Source organism: Trachurus japonicus, chromosome 13 (genome assembly GCF_045865225.1).
Source record: "Trachurus japonicus isolate A0001 chromosome 13, Traja_1.0".
Lineage (NCBI taxonomy): Eukaryota > Metazoa > Chordata > Actinopteri > Carangiformes > Carangidae > Trachurus > Trachurus japonicus.
The window spans coordinates 29,052,178-29,073,947 of record NC_140919.1 but is presented as its reverse complement, the minus strand read 5'-3'; the positions used below and the strand labels follow the sequence as shown (position 1 = coordinate 29,073,947).

The 21,770-nt window shown below is 40.3% G+C and overlaps 2 protein-coding genes across 21 annotated transcripts in view; both read left to right on the top strand.

The window, feature by feature from the left end:
• Nucleotides 1-15,473, top strand: part of ryr1b (ryanodine receptor 1b (skeletal)) — a 69,146-nt gene extending 53,673 nt beyond the window's left edge. For 7 of the 20 annotated variants that reach the window (XM_085795793.1, XM_085795794.1, XM_085795800.1 and 4 more), the window contains 28 exons: nt 80-179; nt 622-701; nt 838-914; nt 1,083-1,156; nt 1,607-1,624; nt 3,717-3,797; nt 4,145-4,233; nt 4,620-4,748; nt 4,854-4,958; nt 6,483-6,512; nt 7,448-7,477; nt 7,634-7,715; nt 7,808-9,117; nt 9,205-9,287; nt 9,551-9,752; nt 10,058-10,144; nt 10,288-10,542; nt 10,642-10,772; nt 11,412-11,454; nt 11,539-11,672; nt 11,770-11,830; nt 11,918-12,064; nt 12,160-12,294; nt 12,429-12,585; nt 12,990-13,054; nt 13,171-13,271; nt 13,558-13,609; nt 13,720-15,473. In XM_085795793.1, the coding sequence (XP_085651919.1) occupies nt 80-179; nt 622-701; nt 838-914; nt 1,083-1,156; nt 1,607-1,624; nt 3,717-3,797; nt 4,145-4,233; nt 4,620-4,748; nt 4,854-4,958; nt 6,483-6,512; nt 7,448-7,477; nt 7,634-7,715; nt 7,808-9,117; nt 9,205-9,287; nt 9,551-9,752; nt 10,058-10,144; nt 10,288-10,542; nt 10,642-10,772; nt 11,412-11,454; nt 11,539-11,672; nt 11,770-11,830; nt 11,918-12,064; nt 12,160-12,294; nt 12,429-12,585; nt 12,990-13,054; nt 13,171-13,271; nt 13,558-13,609; nt 13,720-13,815 (3,954 nt within the window). In that variant the 3' untranslated portion in view covers nt 13,816-15,473. Of the gene's footprint in view, nt 1-79; nt 180-621; nt 702-837; nt 915-1,082; nt 1,157-1,606; nt 1,625-3,716; nt 3,798-4,144; nt 4,234-4,619; nt 4,749-4,853; nt 4,959-6,482; nt 6,513-7,447; nt 7,478-7,633; nt 7,716-7,807; nt 9,118-9,204; nt 9,295-9,550; nt 9,753-10,057; nt 10,145-10,287; nt 10,543-10,641; nt 10,773-11,411; nt 11,455-11,538; nt 11,673-11,769; nt 11,831-11,917; nt 12,065-12,159; nt 12,295-12,428; nt 12,586-12,989; nt 13,055-13,170; nt 13,272-13,557; nt 13,610-13,719 lie in introns of those variants that run through there. The other 13 variants (XM_085795802.1, XM_085795799.1, XM_085795801.1 and 10 more) reach the window with 4 other exon arrangements.
• Nucleotides 15,474-16,876: 1,403 nt separating this feature from the next.
• On the top strand, nt 16,877-21,710 carry LOC146976210 (galectin-4-like). Its single transcript, XM_085795789.1, has 13 exons — nt 16,877-16,965; nt 17,872-17,960; nt 18,434-18,638; nt 19,021-19,134; nt 19,716-19,751; nt 19,961-20,008; nt 20,112-20,141; nt 20,282-20,317; nt 20,431-20,457; nt 20,569-20,598; nt 20,924-21,012; nt 21,109-21,274; nt 21,370-21,710. Exons 1-13 carry the CDS (start codon nt 16,921-16,923, stop codon nt 21,514-21,516), a joined length of 1,062 nt encoding a protein of 353 aa, XP_085651915.1. The 5' UTR covers nt 16,877-16,920; the 3' UTR covers nt 21,517-21,710.
• Nucleotides 21,711-21,770: the final 60 nt, after the last annotated feature.

Here is a 21,770-nt window from a genome sequence, read left to right as displayed (position 1 = left end):
AGTGAGTGATTGAGTGCGGGGGGCAGTGCAGTGTGTGTTGGCAGGGTTACAGCTGTGTCCTTCCTGCTCTGCTCCATAGGAAAAGGAGATGGAGAAACAGAGGCTTCTGTACCAGCAGTCACGTCTACACGACCGCGGGGCTGCAGAGATGGTGCTGCAGATGATCAGCGCCTGCAAAGGTAGCGGCTATATTCTGGGACAGAACACACACACACATACTATTTGTCACTTGTGATGATATACCCAATAACATAAATAATATCAATAGCATAGACTAGAAATAAATTCATAGAAACACCTTGATTCTATTAAGGAACTGATCCATTATAGTGCTGTCTGGGCCAGTTCATGTAACATTTAATGCTAGGACCCAGATTGAGATTTGAGATATAGAACAACACACTCTTGCCTTGGGTGTGTAATTATTACAATTATAACATGAGCAAGTATATGAAACACATTGGAAAGATCGTTCCTTAAGTTTTGCTGGATGTTAATAGTGCTAATAAATGCTGTAATGTTGTAATGCAGTTCACTTGGCAGTGCAGAGCAATGAGACGCAGTGATGTGTTCATGAAAAGAAATTTGTGCACACACCTCTGATGTCGCGGCTTGTTTCAGGTGAACCAGGAGTCATGGTTTCTTCCACACTCAAACTGGGAATCTCCATCCTCAATGGAGGCAACAGTGATGTACAGCAGGTAAACAGAGCCTATGAGAGTTTTACGCACATTTAGAAAATTATACTTTTGTCTCTCAGTTTAACAACATCATTTTCAGCAGGTTTCTGTTGACAGGAAAGTTTTGTTTGTTTGTTGTGTTTTTGTCTGTGTGCAGAGAATGCTGGACTATCTGAAGGACAAAAAGGATGTGGGATTCTTCCTTAGCGTTCAGGCTCTGATGCAGACCTGCAGGTCTGTAATGAATCCAGTCCATATGCAACATTTTGTTGATCACCTCTTTTGATCTTTACAGCTGAGGTTTTCTTCTACTATAAACATTATTTTGAGAAGGTGGAAGTGGAAGCAAAGTGTGTCGGGCTGTACACGTCGTTTAACCGACTAAATGTTTGATGTTGACAGCGTTTTGGATCTGAATGCTTTTGAGAGACAGAATAAAGCTGAAGGACTTGGAATGGTTTCAGAGGAAGGCACCAGTGAGTATCACATCACAGGATCTGGATTCACTGTGCCACAGACATATTTACATGTACACACACCTCACACACATCCCACACATCTCACACGTCCTACTTGTTTTTGCATTGGTTTGTGATGTAATAGTCATCGTTGTAGTTGTTCTGTCTGGTCTCCTTTTGTGTGCACCTGTGTGTGTCTGAGTGTGCCTTTTCTCATGGATGCCTGGTTGCAGGTCTGTTTTTCACGTACGTAAGTGTGGTGATCATGTGGAGATCCACCGCAGCATTTTGACTGTTGATGTATGAAAACTGTTTATCATCCACTGACAGCCATGAGATTTTTGGACTCACTGCGTCTCTCTTTGTCTCTCTCTCCCCCACACCTCGTTCACTTTGCCCGTTTTCACCCTTTACCCTTCATACCCGTGTCTTTCCCACTCATCAATTTGCTGCTCTCGCGGTTCTCAGATATGAAGCTAGAACGTGGTAAATGAAACTTTGCCGTCATATATTTTCTTTCTTTCTTTCCATCCTTTCTGTCCTCTATCTCTTTTAGCTGTGAATCACCTGACTAGTCTTTTTTCCTTGCTGTGACCTTAATATGCATTTCATTTCACACTCAAAGAATCAGTGAAATAAAGCTTTACAGTCACTTTCTCACATTATAATGGAAAGCTCACGATGACACACATGCAGCCGTAGCCATACTGATGCAGCGTGTCTCGTGACATTTCCTCTTGAAGTGATTGTGAAGTTTACTTTGCACCCTTGAGTGTTTTACCGCAGATCTACTGTAACTCTGACAGCTCAGTCTTGTGACTGACCGATAGGAAGGAAAGGCAATAACCTCCTTCTTCCTCTCCCACTTATTTTGCTCAAGTAGATCATAGAGAACCGTGCTGACCCTGTGTCCTAGAAACTCTGAAATGAATTGCAGCGGGAGTTGGAACTCTCTCAGCTCCGTATGTCTCGTATTCACAAACCGTCAAGTGATCGATCCACTCACTGAGACCATCTGGAAAGCCACTGCATATAAATCCTAAAATGTTCCCTGACTTCTCATGGTAGAGCAAACTGCTAAAAGTATAATGAAAACACTAGATTTCCCAGCAATAACTGTTGCTAAATCACTTACACTGTAACTATGTATTCTGTACTCACAACATGTCAACTCTGTTGTATGTGGTCCCACCTCTTTGCTTGCCACAGATATGGGATTATTAACAGTAGTCGCTACAGTTACACTTTTTCACCCTTGGTTCTATTTCTTTTCTTGTCCGTGTACCGCCCTGATTAAATTTGAGCATGCTTGTGCAATTTTGAGAACGACATGTGTTTAAAGTAGCCACTCTCTGATGGAATGCTAATAGAGAAATATGAACTGTGCATTTTGTTGGGATTCAAAATATAACAAAGTGAGAGGAGCTTCCTGTGAGAGGATTAGCTCCAGTTTGACAACTACAGGCACTAACTTGCCAATTCTGCACTTTTCAGCATAAGATATACATTAATGTGGATTGAGTGTCGCCCCCTCCCCCCTCAACATTCATACTCAAAGCTTATTGGAGTTTGCAGAGTTCAGTAGATCTGTCCTGCATGACAGTATGCCGTGAAATTGTTGCTTTTTTTTTTTGTGTTCACTCTCACATTTGTGTCTCAAGTGTTTCCTTTGTTTGATGGTATCCTGTCTTCATTTATCTATGTGTTTCATGCCCATATGAATGTGATGTGACCCACAGCCTATTTGAGTTTTATTGAATACATGTTTCACTGTATTTGGAGAAGTAGACAAAGGTAAAGTTTGAAAAACAGAGTGGAGCCTCGGCCTCCCTGTCTTTCAGACAGATGGACAGGGACTCAGAGGTGTTTGTGGTTTTCACTAACATGTTCTAATGACAGCAGGCGAGTAGTATGAAGTGTTTTTTCTTCTCACTATTACTTACTCTTTCTGGACTTTTCATGTGGACATGCTTAAATAACATACATCCAATAATAATACACAACAACAACAACACACACATGGTGCTTCACTCTAATCTGCACATCTTTGCTCATCATTTATATTTACCACTAAATCTGGCTCTGCACAGGAGCATTTTGCAGTGTTTACTGTGTTAATTGTGTTAGTATTGTATGTGTAATGTGAGACTGGTTTATCATTATCACTATTTCACCAATACTTATTCTTAATTAACACAGTTGATTAATTGATGACTCTATAGATTGATGACTTGTTAAGATTACTGTAATTGGTACCAGTGTATTATATTTCATTTTCAGGAATTGTAAATGATAATTAATTCCTACAAGGAAATGTTAGTTAATAAAATAATAAAGTTATCTTCCATGATATTAAGAAACCAACGCTTAGATTTCATGAGCACCGTGGTGCAAGAGAAAATATTAAATAGGAATGGAATGAAGAGTTGCGTTAAAAATACACTGGTATTTTCCTGTAATATATTTAATCCATTTCCAGTTCTGATAAAGTAACACTGCCAAATTAAAAAGTTGTCTTATTTTGTGCACTGGGATGTTGAAACAGATTCATTTGCATTTCTTTTGTTCTTTTGCCCAGATGAGAAAGTGATGGCAGACGATGAGTTTACATGTGACCTCTTCCGCTTCTTGCAACTTCTGTGTGAGGGCCATAATAACGGTAAGTCAATGAAGAACTGTCTTCTCCTAACTTTGGGCTTGTTTCCAGCTGAATCTCCTGCAATGACAGTGCTCATTCACCCCTTTACAATGTTCTGCTGACTGCACTAAACTACTGTCTTTGATCTTATTACACTGTACGTAACATTGTCAGCTCAGCCCTTTTTGTACAATCTAATGAGGTACAGTTCCTCTGTACAATCACCTCATGCATTATCCTCCACCTGGTTTGCCAAACGGTAGATTTTGACAGTTTTGGGACAAGAGTAGAAGATTGGAAGAATTTATGGAATTTCAAAGGTAAAAAAACACATTAAAAATCTAACTTGTTTTGTTTCCTTCGTTTAGATTTCCAGAACTACCTGAGAACTCAGACAGGCAGCACCACTACCATCAACATCATCATCTGTACTGTGGACTACCTGCTTCGTCTCCAGGTCCCTCTGATTTACTGATCCTGCTACTGGTCCTTCTCACACTGACCTCAGACCATATTGCCCTTTCTGCACAGATTTTTGCATTTGATTGTAATCCCCACAGCAGACACCTGTACAAACAAAACAGATTTGAAATAGTCGTCAAACAATAGTGTGATTGTTTTTAGTTAAGTCAACCAGCACATGTAACATTCTCTCAGAAATGTAAACATTTATCGTTAAATATACGAAGTTTCATGTATGAAAGTACATGGAAGAAGAACAAAGTCATAGATATAAGTCTATAACATTTCAAATCTTTTACTTGAGGCAATGCAATAGCACAATGGGGGAAACACATTACAATAACATAATACTGTAGTGTTTCAACTTCTCTCTGTTTGCAGGAGTCGATCAGTGACTTTTACTGGTACTACTCAGGAAAAGACATCATTGATGAGCCTGGTAAGAGGAATTTCTCCAAAGCAATGACTGTGGCCAAGCAGGTCTTCAACAGCTTGACAGAGTACATCCAGGTAAGAAAGTCTAAAGACAGACTAAATGTGAAATTTTGTATCTTGAATACAAGGCTTGATTTCTGTTGGCTGTTATTGTAATTTTCCTCTTTGTGTCTCTGTCAGGGTCCCTGTACTGGTAACCAGCAGTCTCTGGCCCACAGCAGGTTGTGGGACGCTGTTGTTGGCTTCCTGCACGTCTTTGCTCATATGATGATGAAGCTTGCTCAGGTAAGAGGCCTCCTCATCCATATATTCATTAACCCTAGCCATACTGAGAATTCTTTCCCCCATTTATTTGCTTATTTGATGTCAGGGATCATTTCTGTGGAGAACATAGAAAGCTGTAATATTAATTAAACATTTTCTCAGTATTGTTGTGCAGCTGATCAAAATGTTAATACAATTTTGAAATAAAATGAACCATTGAAAAAAAAAATTGTCCACTTTGACTATACTAATTTTGTCAACTGTCTCTCTCATGGTTCCTGCAGAGTAAAGTATGTATTTATTTGATTATTCTCTTGTTAATCAAACTGTTCTTAAATCTTAACCAGCTTTCCCCCACTTTCTTTGTCAGATTGTTTCCGCCTCTTTACTGAGCCACTTCACAGTATTGGGGTTTATAGCATTCAATTTTACAAAGATCACAATATCTTGTACAGTTTGAAGTTTAAATATCCTGTGACTGTCTAAGGGTTATGTTCCTCTGTTAGATCATTTAGATTAGACCATATTCAACCATATTTCACATTTCAATTAAATCTCATAGTAATTATCAAGTAATTAATAATAGAGTTGTGCAATTTGTATATACATATAGAAATATATGTATATACTGTACTATAATCACATGTTTTTTTTTAGACTTTTACAATTGATTTGAAATCTATTTTGACTTTTTAGATTTCAGATTCCCAGCCAACATTCAGAGAGGTCTTTAAAAGTTTTTGTTTAAGCACAAAAGCTAATTGAATCAATTTACCAGTCAGCCGTTGAGTTATGATGCAGTTTGTCAATATGAGCCTAAGTAAGGATGGCAGAAATAATTTGAGAACAAACTGTTCCTTTGACTTTTCCTTTGACTTCCTTTGATGTTCTCTCTCACGTTACATTTTCTGATTCTGTATAATACAGTTAATCCACCTTGTCTAATCTGACTATTTATTCATTTCATACTGACCAGTGCTTAGAGTTTGATTGTGCTTTAGACAAACGTGTGTGTCTGCTTTGAATAATGTGTCTGCTTTGAGCTAACAAGGAGCTGCAGTGTTTCCTACCCAGCCTAACTCTGTGTGACAGTGTTGAGTGTTACTGACGCTGCTGTTTAAAATGCATTTTTGTATTTATCTTTTTGATGTTATCAGGGATGATCAGGGTTTGTTTGTCCTGTTTTAAACAAAGCGAGACACGATTTTTGCAGTAGTACTTACAGATACATTATGGTCACGTTTAGGCTTCCAGACCCTGTTTACACAAAGAATTTAATCTTACATATGTTTTTAAAATATCTATCTTCTATCTGTCAGATGTTTTTTACTGGATCATAAAAATCAATGCTTATTAATTCAAAAATCTTAAAAGAAAAACATTAGTAGGTATACGTCTGATAATTATAATTTACGTCAGTAGCTGTAGCTTACACTTTATTATATAATTATCAAAGTAATATTTACCGCAAGTACAAAACAGATACAAAAATGAAGTAAAAATGTTGATTGATAACATTTTTATTTCCATGTGTAACCCTGTTAGATGCACCCTGATCCTGGACAACGAAATGGCGTAAGAATCTGTGTCTCTCTGCGAATGCCATTTCATATACTCGCCCCCCATGCTTTTTTTTAAAGATCCCACGCTTCACCACATTTTTTAATTATGCGTTTAACAACATGCGTCATTCTGCTTTTTGTGTAACTCCATCTGCAGCAATTAATGTTTTTCTTTTCTCTATGCTTTCTCTATGTTGTCCTGGAATACAGGGACAGTGTAGAGCTGGGACAGACACCTCCTGTCCATTCACAGCTTAAAAGTAAATGGTGACAAGGAAAAGATAATTCGAGTATGAAACTGCAGAATTTGTGACATTTTCCTCTATTTCATCTAGTTCTTATTCCTCTATTATCTATTCTTATCTGTTCTATTAAATGTGAAAAAAAATCAAATGACATTTTGACTTCTATTTTACATCAAGTCCTCTGTGAATATGTACAGTATCTGAAGATTTAATACAGTTGAACTGCTGGACTTTCACTTTTCACTCAAAAGATTATCTATTGATTTTTTAATGCTATCCCCCAACGCTTCTGAATATCTTGCTTTGCTTTTGTTTGTTTAGCTGTATTTTGTGTGTTTGTATACTTGTGTTGTTGAGGTATTAGAAGGTACCAGTACCACTGTGATTTCACTGGTGGTTGGTGTTTTCCTATCCTGACATCCTTTTCCTCTCGATCTCCACCAGCCTAACAACCACTTTAGACCGTCTGTAATATTTGTGGCTCTCTTTATCTGCTGGTGCAGGTCTTCAGGAATGCTAAGAGCAGCGTATTTAAATACTTTGTCTTTCTTGCTTCCATGCTGCAGCCACTCTCTCAGATAAAGGGGAAAGGCGGTGTTTCTCTTATACCTGTCTCCCAGTGTCTGTCTTGCTTTCCATCAAACTGTGTGTACTATTTCTGATGTTAAAAATGCATATTCTTTATTTAAAAATGCAAACCCAGGATCATTTTTGGAGTAGAGCACACTCTGAGGTAGCGTCTCCCATGTTTTATGTCTCAGAAAGAAGTAAATATCCTCTCAAATTTAACTGTGATGTTATGAATTGAAATTTTAAGTCAGCACACATCTTAAGAATATTGTTTTCTCTGCTGTCTGTTTGTGTCTTGCTGTGTTTGGTTTTGTTGCAGGACTCCAGTCAAATTGGACTCTTGAAGGAACTGTTGGATCTACAGAAAGACATGGTAGTGATGCTTCTGTCCTTGCTTGAAGGTATGATTTGCTCCCCAGTCTTGTCATGCACAGGTCTTCCTGTCACATACTTTCTATATTTTCCTCACCCCCATCACTATGTTCTTCTCCAGGCAATGTGGTGAACGGTACTATTGCGAGGCAGATGGTTGACATGCTGGTGGAGTCCTCCAGCAACGTGGAGATGATCCTTAAGTTCTTTGATATGTTCCTCAAGCTTAAGGACATCGTGGCATCTGATGCCTTCCGGGATTATGTGACCGACCCCCGCGGGCTTATCTCCAAGAAAGACTTCTCCAAGGCAATGGACAGCCAGAAGCAATACTCCCCCTCAGAAATCCAATTCCTCCTCTCCTGCTCAGAGGCTGACGAGAATGAGATGATCAATTTTGAGGAATTTGCGAGTCGTTTCCAGGAGCCCGCTAAAGACATCGGTTTCAATATTGCTGTTCTGCTCACAAACTTGTCAGAGCACGTACCTCATGATACTCGCCTGCAGAACTTCCTGGAACAGGCCGAGAGTGTGCTCAACTACTTCCGCCCTTTCCTTGGCCGCATCGAGATCATGGGAGCTAGCCGGAAGATTGAGCGCATTTACTTTGAGATCAGTGAGGAGAACCGTAACCAGTGGGAAATGCCACAAGTTAGGGAGTCCAAACGCCAGTTCATCTTTGATGTGGTCAATGAGGGTGGAGAAAGTGAGAAGATGGAGATGTTTGTGAACTTCTGTGAGGACACCATCTTTGAGATGAACATTGCCGCATCTATCTCTGAGCCTGAGGGAGATGGTGGAGAAGAGGAAGACGATGAGGAAGAAGAGGAGGGTGGAGGAGACGAAGCAATCGAGTCTGGAGACGGTGAGGACGGCGCTGGAGGGGAAGCTCCAGAGTCCACCTCAGCCTTTGCAGACTTCCTGAAGAGCGTGCTGAACTTCTTCAACATGTTCACCTTCCGTAACCTGCGGCGGCGCTACCGCAAATTTAGAAAAATGACAGTGAAGGAGATGGTGGTCGGCCTAGCTACGTTTATATACACTGTCGTAATGGGTATCCTGATGTTTGTCTATAGCATATGCAAGGGCTTCTTCACGTTCATATGGAAGGTGCTGTTTGGTGGAGGCTTAGTGGAGGGCGCCAAGAAGATGACCGTGACGGAGATCCTTGCAAGTATGCCAGATCCAACACAAGATGAAGTTCACGGGGACTTGCCACCTGAACCGGGAGCTCGAGAGGATCAAGATGCGGATGGATCAGCAGAACTTTTAGATGCCGTCGGTGGAGAGGAGGAAGAGGAGGACGGTGAGGACAGGGAAGGTGGACGACTGCCTGGTTTCAATACTCCTGGGGGCCTTGGAGACTTTGGTGAGACGACAACTGAAGAGCCTCCAACTCCAGAGGGCACGCCACTGCTGAAGAGGAAACTGGTGAGATGTTGATTTCATAGTGTTTGATTGTTGTGTAACATGCTCTCCATTCATGAATTAGTTAACTGCAAACTGTCATCAAAACAGTTGGAGGCTGCAGGGGGAGGACCAGGGGAGGGAGAAATTGCTGAACCTGAAGAAGAGGCTCCTCAGGAGACTGAGAAAGCAGAGTAAGTTGTCTGCCTGTTGGGATCAACATCAAAACTGAGCAGCCTCTGATAAAGTCAAATTGTCCTTAAGTTTCATACTGAACCCCTCTCAGCTCAATTTATACACAAGTGATTATGAATCATCATTTGCTGACTTAAACGTAAGTTGGAAACTTAAATGATACAAAAATGTGTTTATACTCTGCTGATTACAGCATCCAGAGAATGTCTTTTATGTTTTCAGATAGATAAAGCAAGTTTCTCTCCTTTTTTGTCTTTTCCAGTGCCGAGAATGGAGAGAAAGCAGAGAAAGCAGAGAAGGCAGAGAAGGCAGAGAAACCTGAACCTGAACCTGAACCAGTGGAGGAAGAGGAGGAGGAGTATGAGGAAAAGAAGGTGAAGGCCAAGGCGAAGAAGGATAAGAAACCTGCTGAGGAGGGCTTTGAGCTGTGGAATGAGCTGGAGATTCAGAGGATTAAATTCATGGTAAGCAGTTCACTGTTACAGCACAAATTAATGAATGTATGTTGTCAGTTAACTGGAAATAGTGTTATTTGCATGCAACACTGTTGTAAAATTCTCTGTTACAACGGCCTTATATATTATGCTGAGATAACAGCATAGTTATTCGGAAACGACATGGCAGCGAGAAATATAATCAGCATCTGCCTAACACAGTCCTGTTTCGTATCTAATCAATTTAAAGTTTCACAGAGTTGTAAAATGTGGCTTTTGTACTTTGCTGCAGTGATCCTCAAGCTGTACTGACTTCTCTATTTCTTACCTACCAGAACTACCTTTCTCGTAACTTCTACAACCTTCGTTTCCTGGCCCTCTTCATCGCCTTCGCTCTCAATTTCATCCTGCTCTTCTACAAGGTTTGTGCATTTGTACCCTTTGATAAAGCATACACATACTATATAGTATCAACTCTGGAATTTGGTTTTATGCCTCAATAATAAACTTTTCACAAATGTCGGAACAAGATTCTCAGGATTTATTTTGTGTCTGATGTGTCCAGGTGTCGGACAGTCCTCCAGGCGAGGAGGACTTTGAAGGTTCTGGTCTGTTCGAGGGCTCTGGCTTATTTGAAGGCTCTGGTGCTGAGGAGGATGGGTCTGGATTAGATGACGGAGGAGAAGATGATGAGGAGGAGGGTCCAATGTACTACTTCTTAGAGGAGAGCACGGGTTACATGGAACCAGCCATGGCTTTCTTCGGGATCGTCCACACCATCATCTCCTTCCTTTGCATCATCGGCTACAACTGCCTCAAGGTACAGTAGGCTATGTGGTGTTTGCTGTGTTTTGCTGCACAAAAAAAAAAGTTTCACGCTGATGGCCCTCTGAAACCTATGTGATCCCTGTATTTTCAGGTCCCTCTGGTTATCTTCAAGAGGGAGAAGGAGCTGGCCAGAAAGCTGGAGTTTGATGGACTCTATGTCACTGAGCAGCCAGAGGACGACGACATCAAGGGCCAATGGGACAGACTGGTGCTCAACACTCCGTAAGCCTCACCTTAAATTATCAGAGAGATCCATGGAACAGGCCTGAAAATCAATTGTTTCATTGATGAACCTGGCCAGAGCTAGCTATGTAGCATGCTAACTTGATTATGTGATAGCAACAGAAGCAAAACACTGGGTCAGCATTGTCGTTGCCTACCACTCATGGAGATAGCTCAACAAGTAAAGGAATGAAGTTTGATGCTGAACTTGCAACGTTTCTTCTAGATTTCTCTAATGGCTCTAATTTCCTAAGGTGCAAGTGAGGCGCCTGGTACGAAATTAGAGCCCCTCATGTTATGCTAATGTTAGCTATGTAGCAATAGAGTTCCTTATAATAAATATTCGCTGTTCAACAATAACTAATGGTAATTGTGGCAAATCATGACCTCTTGAAATGAATCAGGTGGCATGTGCGTCAGAGTGGTGCATGGTACATCTTATCCTTCCATAATTCAAATCTTCATCATTTTAATATTGATATTAATTGAATATTTAATGTTAGACCTGACCCTGACCCTATAACCCACAGTATTCATATGAGAATGAGGCTTGAACTTGCTAATCAAACTGCAGACCTCTAATAAATAGCATGAGAAATGGAGAATAACTGTCAGTGAAATGTTCCTCTTTTAATACAGCACTTTCCCCAACAATTACTGGGACAAGTTTGTGAAGAGAAAGGTAAGTTATTCAGAGAGCTTTGGTTCAAAATGTCAGCCATGTTTTATATATCTCGCAGTAAAACGATATCTGTGTGCTATACAGGTGCTGGATAAGTACGGTGACATCTATGGCAGAGAGAGGATTGCAGAGTTGCTAGGTATGGACCTGGCTTCTCTAGATGTCAGTGCCATGACGCATGAAAAGAAGCCTGAACCAGACACCTCAATGTTCAGCTGGTATGCACTATTTATTCTTTGCATCAGCACATTTCATTTAGGTTCATGAGGTTTATTATCCAACATACTCAGAACAAACGTGTCCCTCTGTCTGTAGGATAACATCTATTGACATCAAGTACCAGATCTGGAAGTTTGGTGTTGTGTTCACTGACAATGTAAGTTAAGGAAACAGTTTGTGGTATCATTTTCACAGTAAAAGAATCTGTGTATGGTGTTACTAACAGCAGTGTTTCATCTTTTAGACCTTCCTCTACCTGGTTTGGTACATGTTGATGTCTCTGCTCGGACACTACAACAACTTCTTCTTCGCCGCTCATCTCCTGGACATCGCCATGGGTGTCAAAACCCTGCGCACTATCCTGTCCTCTGTTACTCACAACGGCAAACAGGTCTGCACATTTCCACGTCAGTCAGCAGTCTTTATGCACACCTGTTTCTCGAGAACTAACCTTGTGACAATGACCCACCTGTCTGTGCCTTGCAGCTGATGATGACAGTGGGATTGCTGGCTGTAGTGGTGTACCTGTACACCGTGGTGGCCTTCAACTTCTTCCGCAAATTTTACAACATGAGTGAGGACGAGGACGAGCCAGATATGAAGTGTGATGACATGATGACTGTGAGTGGAGGGCAAATGCATGTTCACACTTACGGAACATGATTGAGGGAAGGTCGACTTTCCTTTGGGCTGATTATTATAATGTGTGGTAAAACATACTCTAAGCTGACCTCTGTGCCCACTTCCTCCCACAGTGTTATCTGTTCCACATGTACGTCGGTGTGCGTGCTGGTGGTGGCATAGGAGATGAAATTGAGGACCCAGCTGGGGATGAATATGAACTCTACCGAGTCGTCTTTGACATCACCTTCTTCTTCTTTGTCATTGTCATCCTGTTGGCCATCATCCAGGGTATGAACAGTCCTGACCATCAGACCATTACTATGCACTTGCATTGTGTAAAAATGGCCGTAGATACAAGCTTGTAATTTTAAGTGGTAATTTCACATCTGGCACTATGCAGCGCAAATTCAGCAGCTAATTATAAACATTACTGCAATGATAATACAAAGTGCAACACTATATAGAATTAAGTGAGCAATTAAGTGGATAGACACTTGAGGGAACAAAAGGGAGATAGGAATAATAGAGGAAGACATTTTAAAGGTCAGAAAGAAAAAGGTTGCAGTTTTGAATTCTAGACCAGCTGGGAAAAGCTGTCAAAGACTTCAACTTCCTTAACCAACAATAACTCTGTTGTGAATCGCTCTGGGCTTCAGTCTAGTGAGAATAATAATGCTATGTCTGTGTTTCAGGTTTGATCATTGATGCCTTTGGAGAGCTGAGAGACCAGCAGGAGCAGGTCAGAGAGGACATGGAGGTAAGATAATGAGTTTCTAAGAGATTTAACTGGACACTTTATGTAATCCACCTTCAGTTCTCCTTCACTCCCAAAACAAGAACGTGTTTAATCTGAGCTGTCCTTCCTCCCGCTAGACAAAGTGCTTCATCTGTGGAATAGGAAGTGACTACTTTGACACGACGCCGCATGGCTTCGAGACGCACACCTTAGAAGAGCATAACTTAGCCAACTACATGTGAGTGACATTTTAAAGCACAGATGTGACAATTCTTTAAAGGCACTGTGTGTTCATTTATCGTGATTGTTTCATCATGCAATATGTTGATTAATCATTGAGTAGCCTATGTCACCTCTCATCTCAGATATCTGCGCTGTTAACATTCAGCTTTAATTTGTGATTAGAAAGAATGATTTTCCTTATCCTTACTGTAGCAAGTTTGAATGAATTGAATTTCATCAAACAAGATTCACTATTGTTATGTTGTTTCATTTTTTTACTCTAATTCCCTTTTCCCATTCAGGTTCTTCCTGATGTATCTCATCAATAAAGATGAAACGGAACACACAGGACAGGTTTGTTTTATTGTCATGATTGAGTGTCACATACAACATATAAAGGCCTTTCTGTCTTCAATTATATCCAAAATGGTTCCTCTTCAACCATCTTCTCTTCTGTCTGTCAGGAGTCATATGTGTGGAAGATGTATCAAGAGCGATGCTGGGACTTCTTCCCTGCTGGAGACTGCTTCAGGAAGCAGTATGAGGATCAGCTCGGATAACTTCCTGCATTGTGAACGCGCATCTGATGGAGAAAAAGAGGAGAGGGAAATTCAGAGTGAGGAAAGATTAGAGAGATCGAACACATCTACGTCTTAGTTTTGTCCTTTATCTGCACATTTCTCTCCGTTGAAGCTATGCACACTTTGACTGCACTATTGTACCACCTGCAGAATGTCGATGGGTTAGATTTGTGAAGATCAGAATAATTATATCAGAGAGGCATAAAAAGACACAAGAAGCCAGGGGCCTTTTTATTCCGCTATGAATACACTACATGGCCTTTCTTTGTGTAGAATATACACAATGGGCTGTTTCAGTCGCTACTGCTGTAAACATTACAGTGCCTATACCAATGTCACTGCTTTAGCGATCAAATAGTTTAGATTTTTAGCTTTAACACGTAGAGTGTATATGTTTTATTTATATTGTTTGTAAGGTTGAGGATTTTTTTGTATGTGGCCGCTGCCATCTAGTATTTGATTTCAGGTTTCTGGTGTTTCAGTGAGAGAGCGTGTTGGAAAGAAATGATTCAGCAGCTCACAGTCGTACCTCTGAGATCCCTGAGGGAGCTGTGAACATTTTAGCCCACCCCCCTCACTCCTTTTCTTCCTTCCCTAAGACTCACAGACTTGACTTCAAACAAGCGATCATGTACGGAAAACTCTTGTTGAACTGACTCGTCAAAGTAATAGGCAGGTTATCGCCTGCGTATTTGACACCTACCAGTGTGAATCAACTGCATACACAAACCCAGTTTGCACTCTGAAGTCTTACAACGCGTCCCTGAGATGTATGTGGTCCCATATCCCCACTGGTGTCTCTGTGCCATATAAGGTAGTGGTGATGTACACTCACATACAAGAGGATGCCAAGGGTATTTATTTATTGTTTATATGCAGATCAAATCTTCTGAAGACGACCGTTTTAGCCCGTCTGTATTTCTGGCCAACAGTCTGTTTTATGACACTTTATGCACAAATAGGTTTTTGTCAGTGCATTAAAATAAGTAATGAATGTATTTAGTGTATACATTTTGGCCAAAGTGACATCTGTATAACTGAGGAAGGACTAGGATGCGTAAAGGCCTTTTGATGAAGAGACATATTTTACATAAATCATAGATACATATATTTATTTTTCTTTAGGGCTTTGAAGAATTTCAACAATCCATGCTACTTTGTTGGACATGAACATTGTCATGCATCCTGTTTGTGAAATCCACGATGGTGAAGAAAATGCGTCTCATGCTGAAGTAAACGCCCAGTTTCCAGTCAGAAGAGAACAATCAGCTTTTGTTTTTGCTAGTTAGGTTTTTATGATAGATATTTTTAGGAATCCAGCATATCAGTTATTTTTCTCAATCAAAGAAAAGTCATGTGTGATGCGTTGATCTCAGACAGTTCTGCATCACTTCGCCTCTTTCAGAACACGTGCCAACTCACAACCTCTCCATCTTGTGTTCAGTGTTACAACTCACTTTGTCAGAGCAGTGTTTTTGTTTGCTGACGACTCGGCTGTGTGCATTTGCTGCTGTGGTCCTCAGTGAGGCGGTTGATGGTATGGAGCTGAATGGAGATCACTACTTTCCACTGGACTGAGTGTCCTCTGACTGAACCCTGTGTTTCAATACAGAATAAACAGATTATTTTAAGGAGAACTCCAACGTGTGTCCTCATTTACATGCAATCTGCTTAATGTGTGTGTGTGTGTCTGTGTCTGTGTGTGTGTCTGTGTCTGTGTGCACGCTGTTGCTCTACTTCTGAGGACTATTTCTTGTGAGGACTGTTTGTGCTGGATGTCCTGTCATCATACTGGTTCACATGTATGATCTGATTTGATTTTGATGCATTTCTGCACTAATCGATAACATATTTACTTCTTAAATTTAACGAAACAACCTAGAGGTCTGTTGTCATGGAGACGGACAAGACAATCCAAGTGCCTAGTGTTGGAAATTGAGACTCGAGATACAGTTTGATGTGACCCAGCTGAGAGGTTAGGATGCATGATGCATAATGAGCTCTGAGCAGATTATGATGTATTACTTTCTCTTTATAACCCCTGTATCAAGATTATTTCTTTTAGGCTTTTAGTTGATTATTGGGATATTATGGGCTTTATTCTTTGTAGGGGACTCCTGGCGCTTATTTTATAGTTAATGAAATAAAAGTTTCCCTCTTGATTGACTGTGTTTGAGTTTCATGGTGGCTTTCAGATCAGATATCCAAAATGGCATGGTTGCACATTAGACTCTTCTGGAAACACCCATGTGTCACTATGACAGCTTTTGTTCTGTGTGTGTCTGTACATTTGAATGTGTGTGTGCATGTGAGCAGCTTGTATGTTTACGTTGTTACTAAACCACTGTGGAGTTATGACTGGTGACCAGAGTGGTAGATAAGAGTTACTTGTGTTTCTGTTTGCCTTTGGCAGACAGGCTTGTCTGAAAATGTTGAATCATGTACACACACACCCTTGTTTCTTCTGATCTCTGGTGATATAAAACTTATAAAAATTGTTATGTGCTGAACTGAGATGTAGATTTTGACGTTTTTGTGTTTTCTAGAAACCAAAAGGACAATTGCCATTTTAATGTTGTAGCACAGCAGTTTTGGTTACATTCAATATTGAGATCATGTATCCTGAATATGAATGGAACAGAATTATATAAAATTGAAAAAACCACCCCTATCGGACCACTCACAACAATAAAATGCTTCTTATACTTGAATGCATCAGCAACAAAAATCCAGTGATATAAAAGTAAAAGATGTTTTTTTTTTTTAATTCTGAAATGATTTTGTCTGCAGGACTTACATGAAGAATCTGAGCCCTCCCCCTCAGTAGAATAGATATTAGAAGTTTTAAAATGCAGCTACATTTTTCAGTTATGTTTCTTTTTCTTATTATTAGGCATACACACTCTTTTTTTCTTTTGTTATAATGTACCACTCCTCAGCTCGGTCAAAGGTTCACGTGCAAAGTAAATATGGTGATGCAGGCCTGGGTTTGGTACCCTGCTCTGCCCCTCCCTCATCACTCGTATAAAACCAGGCTTCCAGCACGGATCAGAGTCTGACCTGTGCTCCTCACTGATCGCTACCATGACGTTTGTGGCTCCTCCTGGCTATCAGCCCATCTATGGTCCTGTGAGTATCTACACTGGCTGCTGCTCAACTATTAAGGAATGACGTTCACGTGTGTATGTGTCCCTTGGTGTGTTATGCACTAAGCGGATTAATAACCAGTAAACCCACCAATGCTAAAAAATATGTGAGTGTTATCATATTACAGACTGGACAATTATCTCAAGTGTGTTTCATGTTTCTTTGAACTTATAGATTTTGGACTGGACTGTGGGCTCATATTGTGATTTACATCTTGTGTTATTTTTTGTTTGTTTTGTTTTTCCTAGGAGTTTCAATATGATGTCAGGGCAATATGAGCCATAATGATTTTTTTTGTTAATATAATAACATCCAACTGGTGAAGGAAGAAGAACAGATTAGATTTTAGATGCTACACTAATTAAAGAATTAGAAGACAATAATCAGCTAAATACCGTATATGAAAAGAAAGGGACACAGAAAACTGACCTTTCGTTTGAAATATTATCATTTGTTACACAATGCTAACAATGATGCATCAGTGCCTGGTGTAAAACTAATAGTTTATACTACTTTAACAAACAAAACAGAATTCATTTTCAATCCAAGTTTCTTTTGCTTGCTCTTTTTGTGAAAAAGGTTTCCTCAAAGAGTTAAAAACAAAACAGTGTGAGACGTTTAGAAATCAGAAGAGGACAAGACACAGTCATAAAGTTTAATATTCGCTTAATCAGTGACAAATACCAACTAACTAATACCTGTCAAATAGTACTATATATGTCGGTATAAAACACTTTCCATTCCATCTTCACACAACAAATAATGGAATTAAAACATTGCTTTGCTGTTTTTATAGGGGCTGCCACATTTGCTGAATGATGTTTACTATATGATGTAACCAGTACTTGAGGATGTTGAATGTTTTTTGTTTTTTTTTGCACTGGACAGAGAATCCCCTACATGGGACCCATCTATGGAGGCCTGAGGGAGGGGTCGTCCATCTACCTCCAGGGGTCCGTTCCTGAAGACATTACCAGGTGACTTCAGAAAGCACGAATCTGTAACATCTCTAACATTTCATTGTTGATCTTGAAGGGCATCAGTGCCTATGAGTGAAATCCTTGGGTGTAGGATCAATTCATACTACAAAACAAGTTTCCAAGTAGGTAACTGTGTTACATCCACTTTTTAATATCTAACAAAAACTGAGGTAACAGCTTGTCTAATGGGTGGAGCAGGTTTCTTTGCATTGTGGGATATCAAAGCACACATGTCATACAGCAAAACTTTTATCATGTGGCCCCTCCCATTTCAAAATAATATGTGACTTGTCTGTACCTTTACAGCCCATTAGCACACAGAGTAAACACTGTGCAAACCTGTGAGGGGAGATCCCTCTTAACTCTGCCCCACCTGCACTGTTTGCACTTCTTCTGTGTTTCCGTCACTAAACTAACTTAACAGTCACTCTGTGATGTGTCTTATGACTCTTGGCTGTTGCTTTTGGCAGATTCTTTGTGAACCTGTTCTGTGGAGAGTCTGAGTCCAGTGACATCGCCCTGCACTTCAACCCTCGATTTGACGGCTGGGACAAAGTGGTCTTCAACACCTGTCAGAATGGCTCCTGGGAGTCGGAGGAGAAGATTCGTAGTATGCCCTTCTGCAAGGGTCAGTCCTTTGAGATGGTCATCATGGTCACTTCACAAGGTTTCCAGGTATAGAAGTCCACACACACACTTCTTTAATCCCAGATATTCAACATCGTAATCACTACTAGGCCTGCCACAATTATTACATAATTGAAATGATTTGAGCTGATCACAATTAGTTGCATAATCGTTAGAACTGGTTCTATTTATCTGTATAAAAACAGCTGGATGAAACTAACAGCAATGTCGTATTTCCATCACTATGTCTTTTTGCGGTTTGAATGGTGCTCTTTTAATGACATCATCATGCTGCTCCTCTTTTCTTCTACCAAAGGAGGGCTATTCAATTCGGGTTGATTAAATTACATATAGGAGGGATATTCATTATTTATTACCATAATGACCTCTGACATATGTGATGATTTGACACTGTCATTTTCTGTTGCAGATCAAAGTGAATGGAAATGACTTCCACACCTTTGAGCACCGTATGCCTGTGGAGAGAGTGTGTGCGATGCAGATTGCAGGAGATGTTTCTATCCAGACGATTAATGTCATAGGGGTGAGACCTCCAGTCCCTGAGGCTTTCAGCTTAATGCTTTGGGCTTTGCTGGGGCAAAAGAATTATACAGAATTTGAAATAATAGATCATGAACAGCTAATGCCGTCTGCTTCTGTGCCAGGGTGCTGGAGGTGGAATGAATAGGTATCCTGGAGGAATGGGAGTGAGTAAAATTGTAAATGTTGTATTGCATGTAGAAAGCGCTGGCTCTTGCTTTGTTTGCTGCATTTAACTGTTTTTCTTTTATAAGATAAAATGAAGTAACCGATTTTTAATTTGCCTTAATTGTCTCCAAGCATATCTCCTTGTTACTGCTGGATTACCTGTTATTCAGTTTTCATTACACATAGTATTACCTATTGTGATGTTGTTATTACACATCTCTCAATACACTGTGCTGCTACCAGTCGTAGAACATAGTGGCATTAGCAATGCTTTTATTAAGTGTATATTCAACATCATCTGCTGTGGTAAATGACTGGTGTCCTTAATACAACACTCACTGTACATGTGCAGCTTGTTTAACATATCAAATAATTGTTTGTTGCCTGCTCAGTTTTACATTTTATTTGGTCTTTCAGGGAGGAGTGGGAGGAGGCATGGGTGGAGGAATGGGAGTAAGTGTCTGGTCACTAATCAAGTGTAAAAATTAAATTCAATATTATACAGTAGTTAACATGTTGCCATCTCCAACAGGGAGGATATCCAGGAGGTGGCATGGGAGTATGTTTTTATTATTATTATTATTATTAGACAGTCTACATTATATATGTTGAAATGATAAACAGTGTTTAACTAACCTTTGCTTCTTCTTATTGATATCCAGGGTGGATACCCAGGAGGAATGGGAGGAGGAATGGGTGGATGTGTGGATGTAAGTATATTTTATTAGGCCTTTATTTTAGATAGGATGATGGAAATTTTTATGAAGATGTAACTAAATACAGCACTGAACAGTTTTAACATGTTCTTTTCAGCAGGGAGGATACCCAGGAGGTGGCATGGGGGTGAATAAATACTTTGATTTATAATCCTCATCAATCCTCACATTGAAATGAATGGATGAATGTAGTGTTTGTAATAAAGGTGTCAATGTCAAATATAAATAAAATCACTCAGTCACACAACAAAATATGTTTTTACGCAGGGTGGATACCCAGGAGGCCAGGGCGGTGGTATGGGGGTAGGAAATATTCGCATTATAATAAATTCTGTTTTCCTTCAGTGTTATTTTCACATGTTATTAATTTATTGTAAACTAGTGGACTGCATTTAGTGACCTATGTCTTCTGTCAGGGAGGATGCCCAGGATCACACCTGCCGGTAAGAAAACTGCATCATAAAGTCAACATGTCCTTTATTATTACATTTTCTTACTTTTGTTGATGATGCTGATGCAATGTTAAAATTATATCTCTGTTGATCTGATTGTAGAGTATGGGTGGGCAACCAGTCTACAACCCTGTAAGTCAAAGTAATTTCACACTCATGAGCTTTACACTCAGAATGAAGCAGCTTCTGGATGTGATATCTTCTGCATTGGTCATTTGTTTTTTCCACTTTGATGCGAGTCACCTACAAATTTGATCATGATCGTGATAATTGATCCTCGGCAGTCACAGTCATGCATTGCATTTCTCACTGAAATAGATGCAGTGGCTAATACTGATTGTTCATAATCTTTAAGTAGGCTATATGAAGAAAGACAGTCATAGAAATGAAGATAGATAGTGTTATTTAACAACATAAAACCCCACACCATCACTAAAACTTGTTTGTATGTTTCAAGCCTGTGCCCTTCTCCAACATGATCCCAGGGGGGATGTTTCCTAAGAGGACCGTCATCATCAGAGGCATGGTGCCCTATGGAGCAAGCAGGTGTGTGTTTGCTCAACTGTGAGTGCTCAACCTGTAAAGGTGGCAACAGTGAATGTTCATAGATGCTAATTCTGCCCCTGGCTCTGCGTGCTGTAGCATTAGCATCAACTTCGTGGCGAGCAGATCCCGGGACATTGCTTTCCACATGAACCCCCGGGTGAGGGATGGGGTTGTTGTGAGAAACAGCATGATCGGAGGCAGGTGGGGCAAGGAGGAAAGAGAGCTCAGCCTGAACCCCTTCATGGAGGGACAGTACTTTGATGTAAGTAGTGTGTCTATTGTTTATTCTGTATAGGCGTCAATAATAATGTGATCCAATTGTGTTTAACGTGATTCTCTACTGTCTGTCTTCCTCAGATGTCCATTCGCTGTGGGAACCAGAGGTTTAAGGTGTTTGTGAACGGGCAGCACTTGTTTGACTTCTTCCACCGCATGCAGTCCTTCAGTGAGATCGACCAGCTTGAGATCGATGGCAACGTGCAGATCTCCTACATCCACTTCTGAGCCCACACGCTGAGCTTTAAATCCTAGACGTCTGTGTAGGATCTCAGTGATCAAGGTCACTGGTCTCAAGAACAGGAAAGAAGTCCAGCTGCCTTCAAATCTAGCACTTCACGAGTAAACCGTTGGACACATGAGCGATCATGTTGTTCATCCCATCATTCCTGCTGTATAACAATAAATCTAAGACTAAGTTACCTCATCATCTGCTGTACTGTCAACTGATTTGATAAGTATGTCACTAACACTTTTGATGT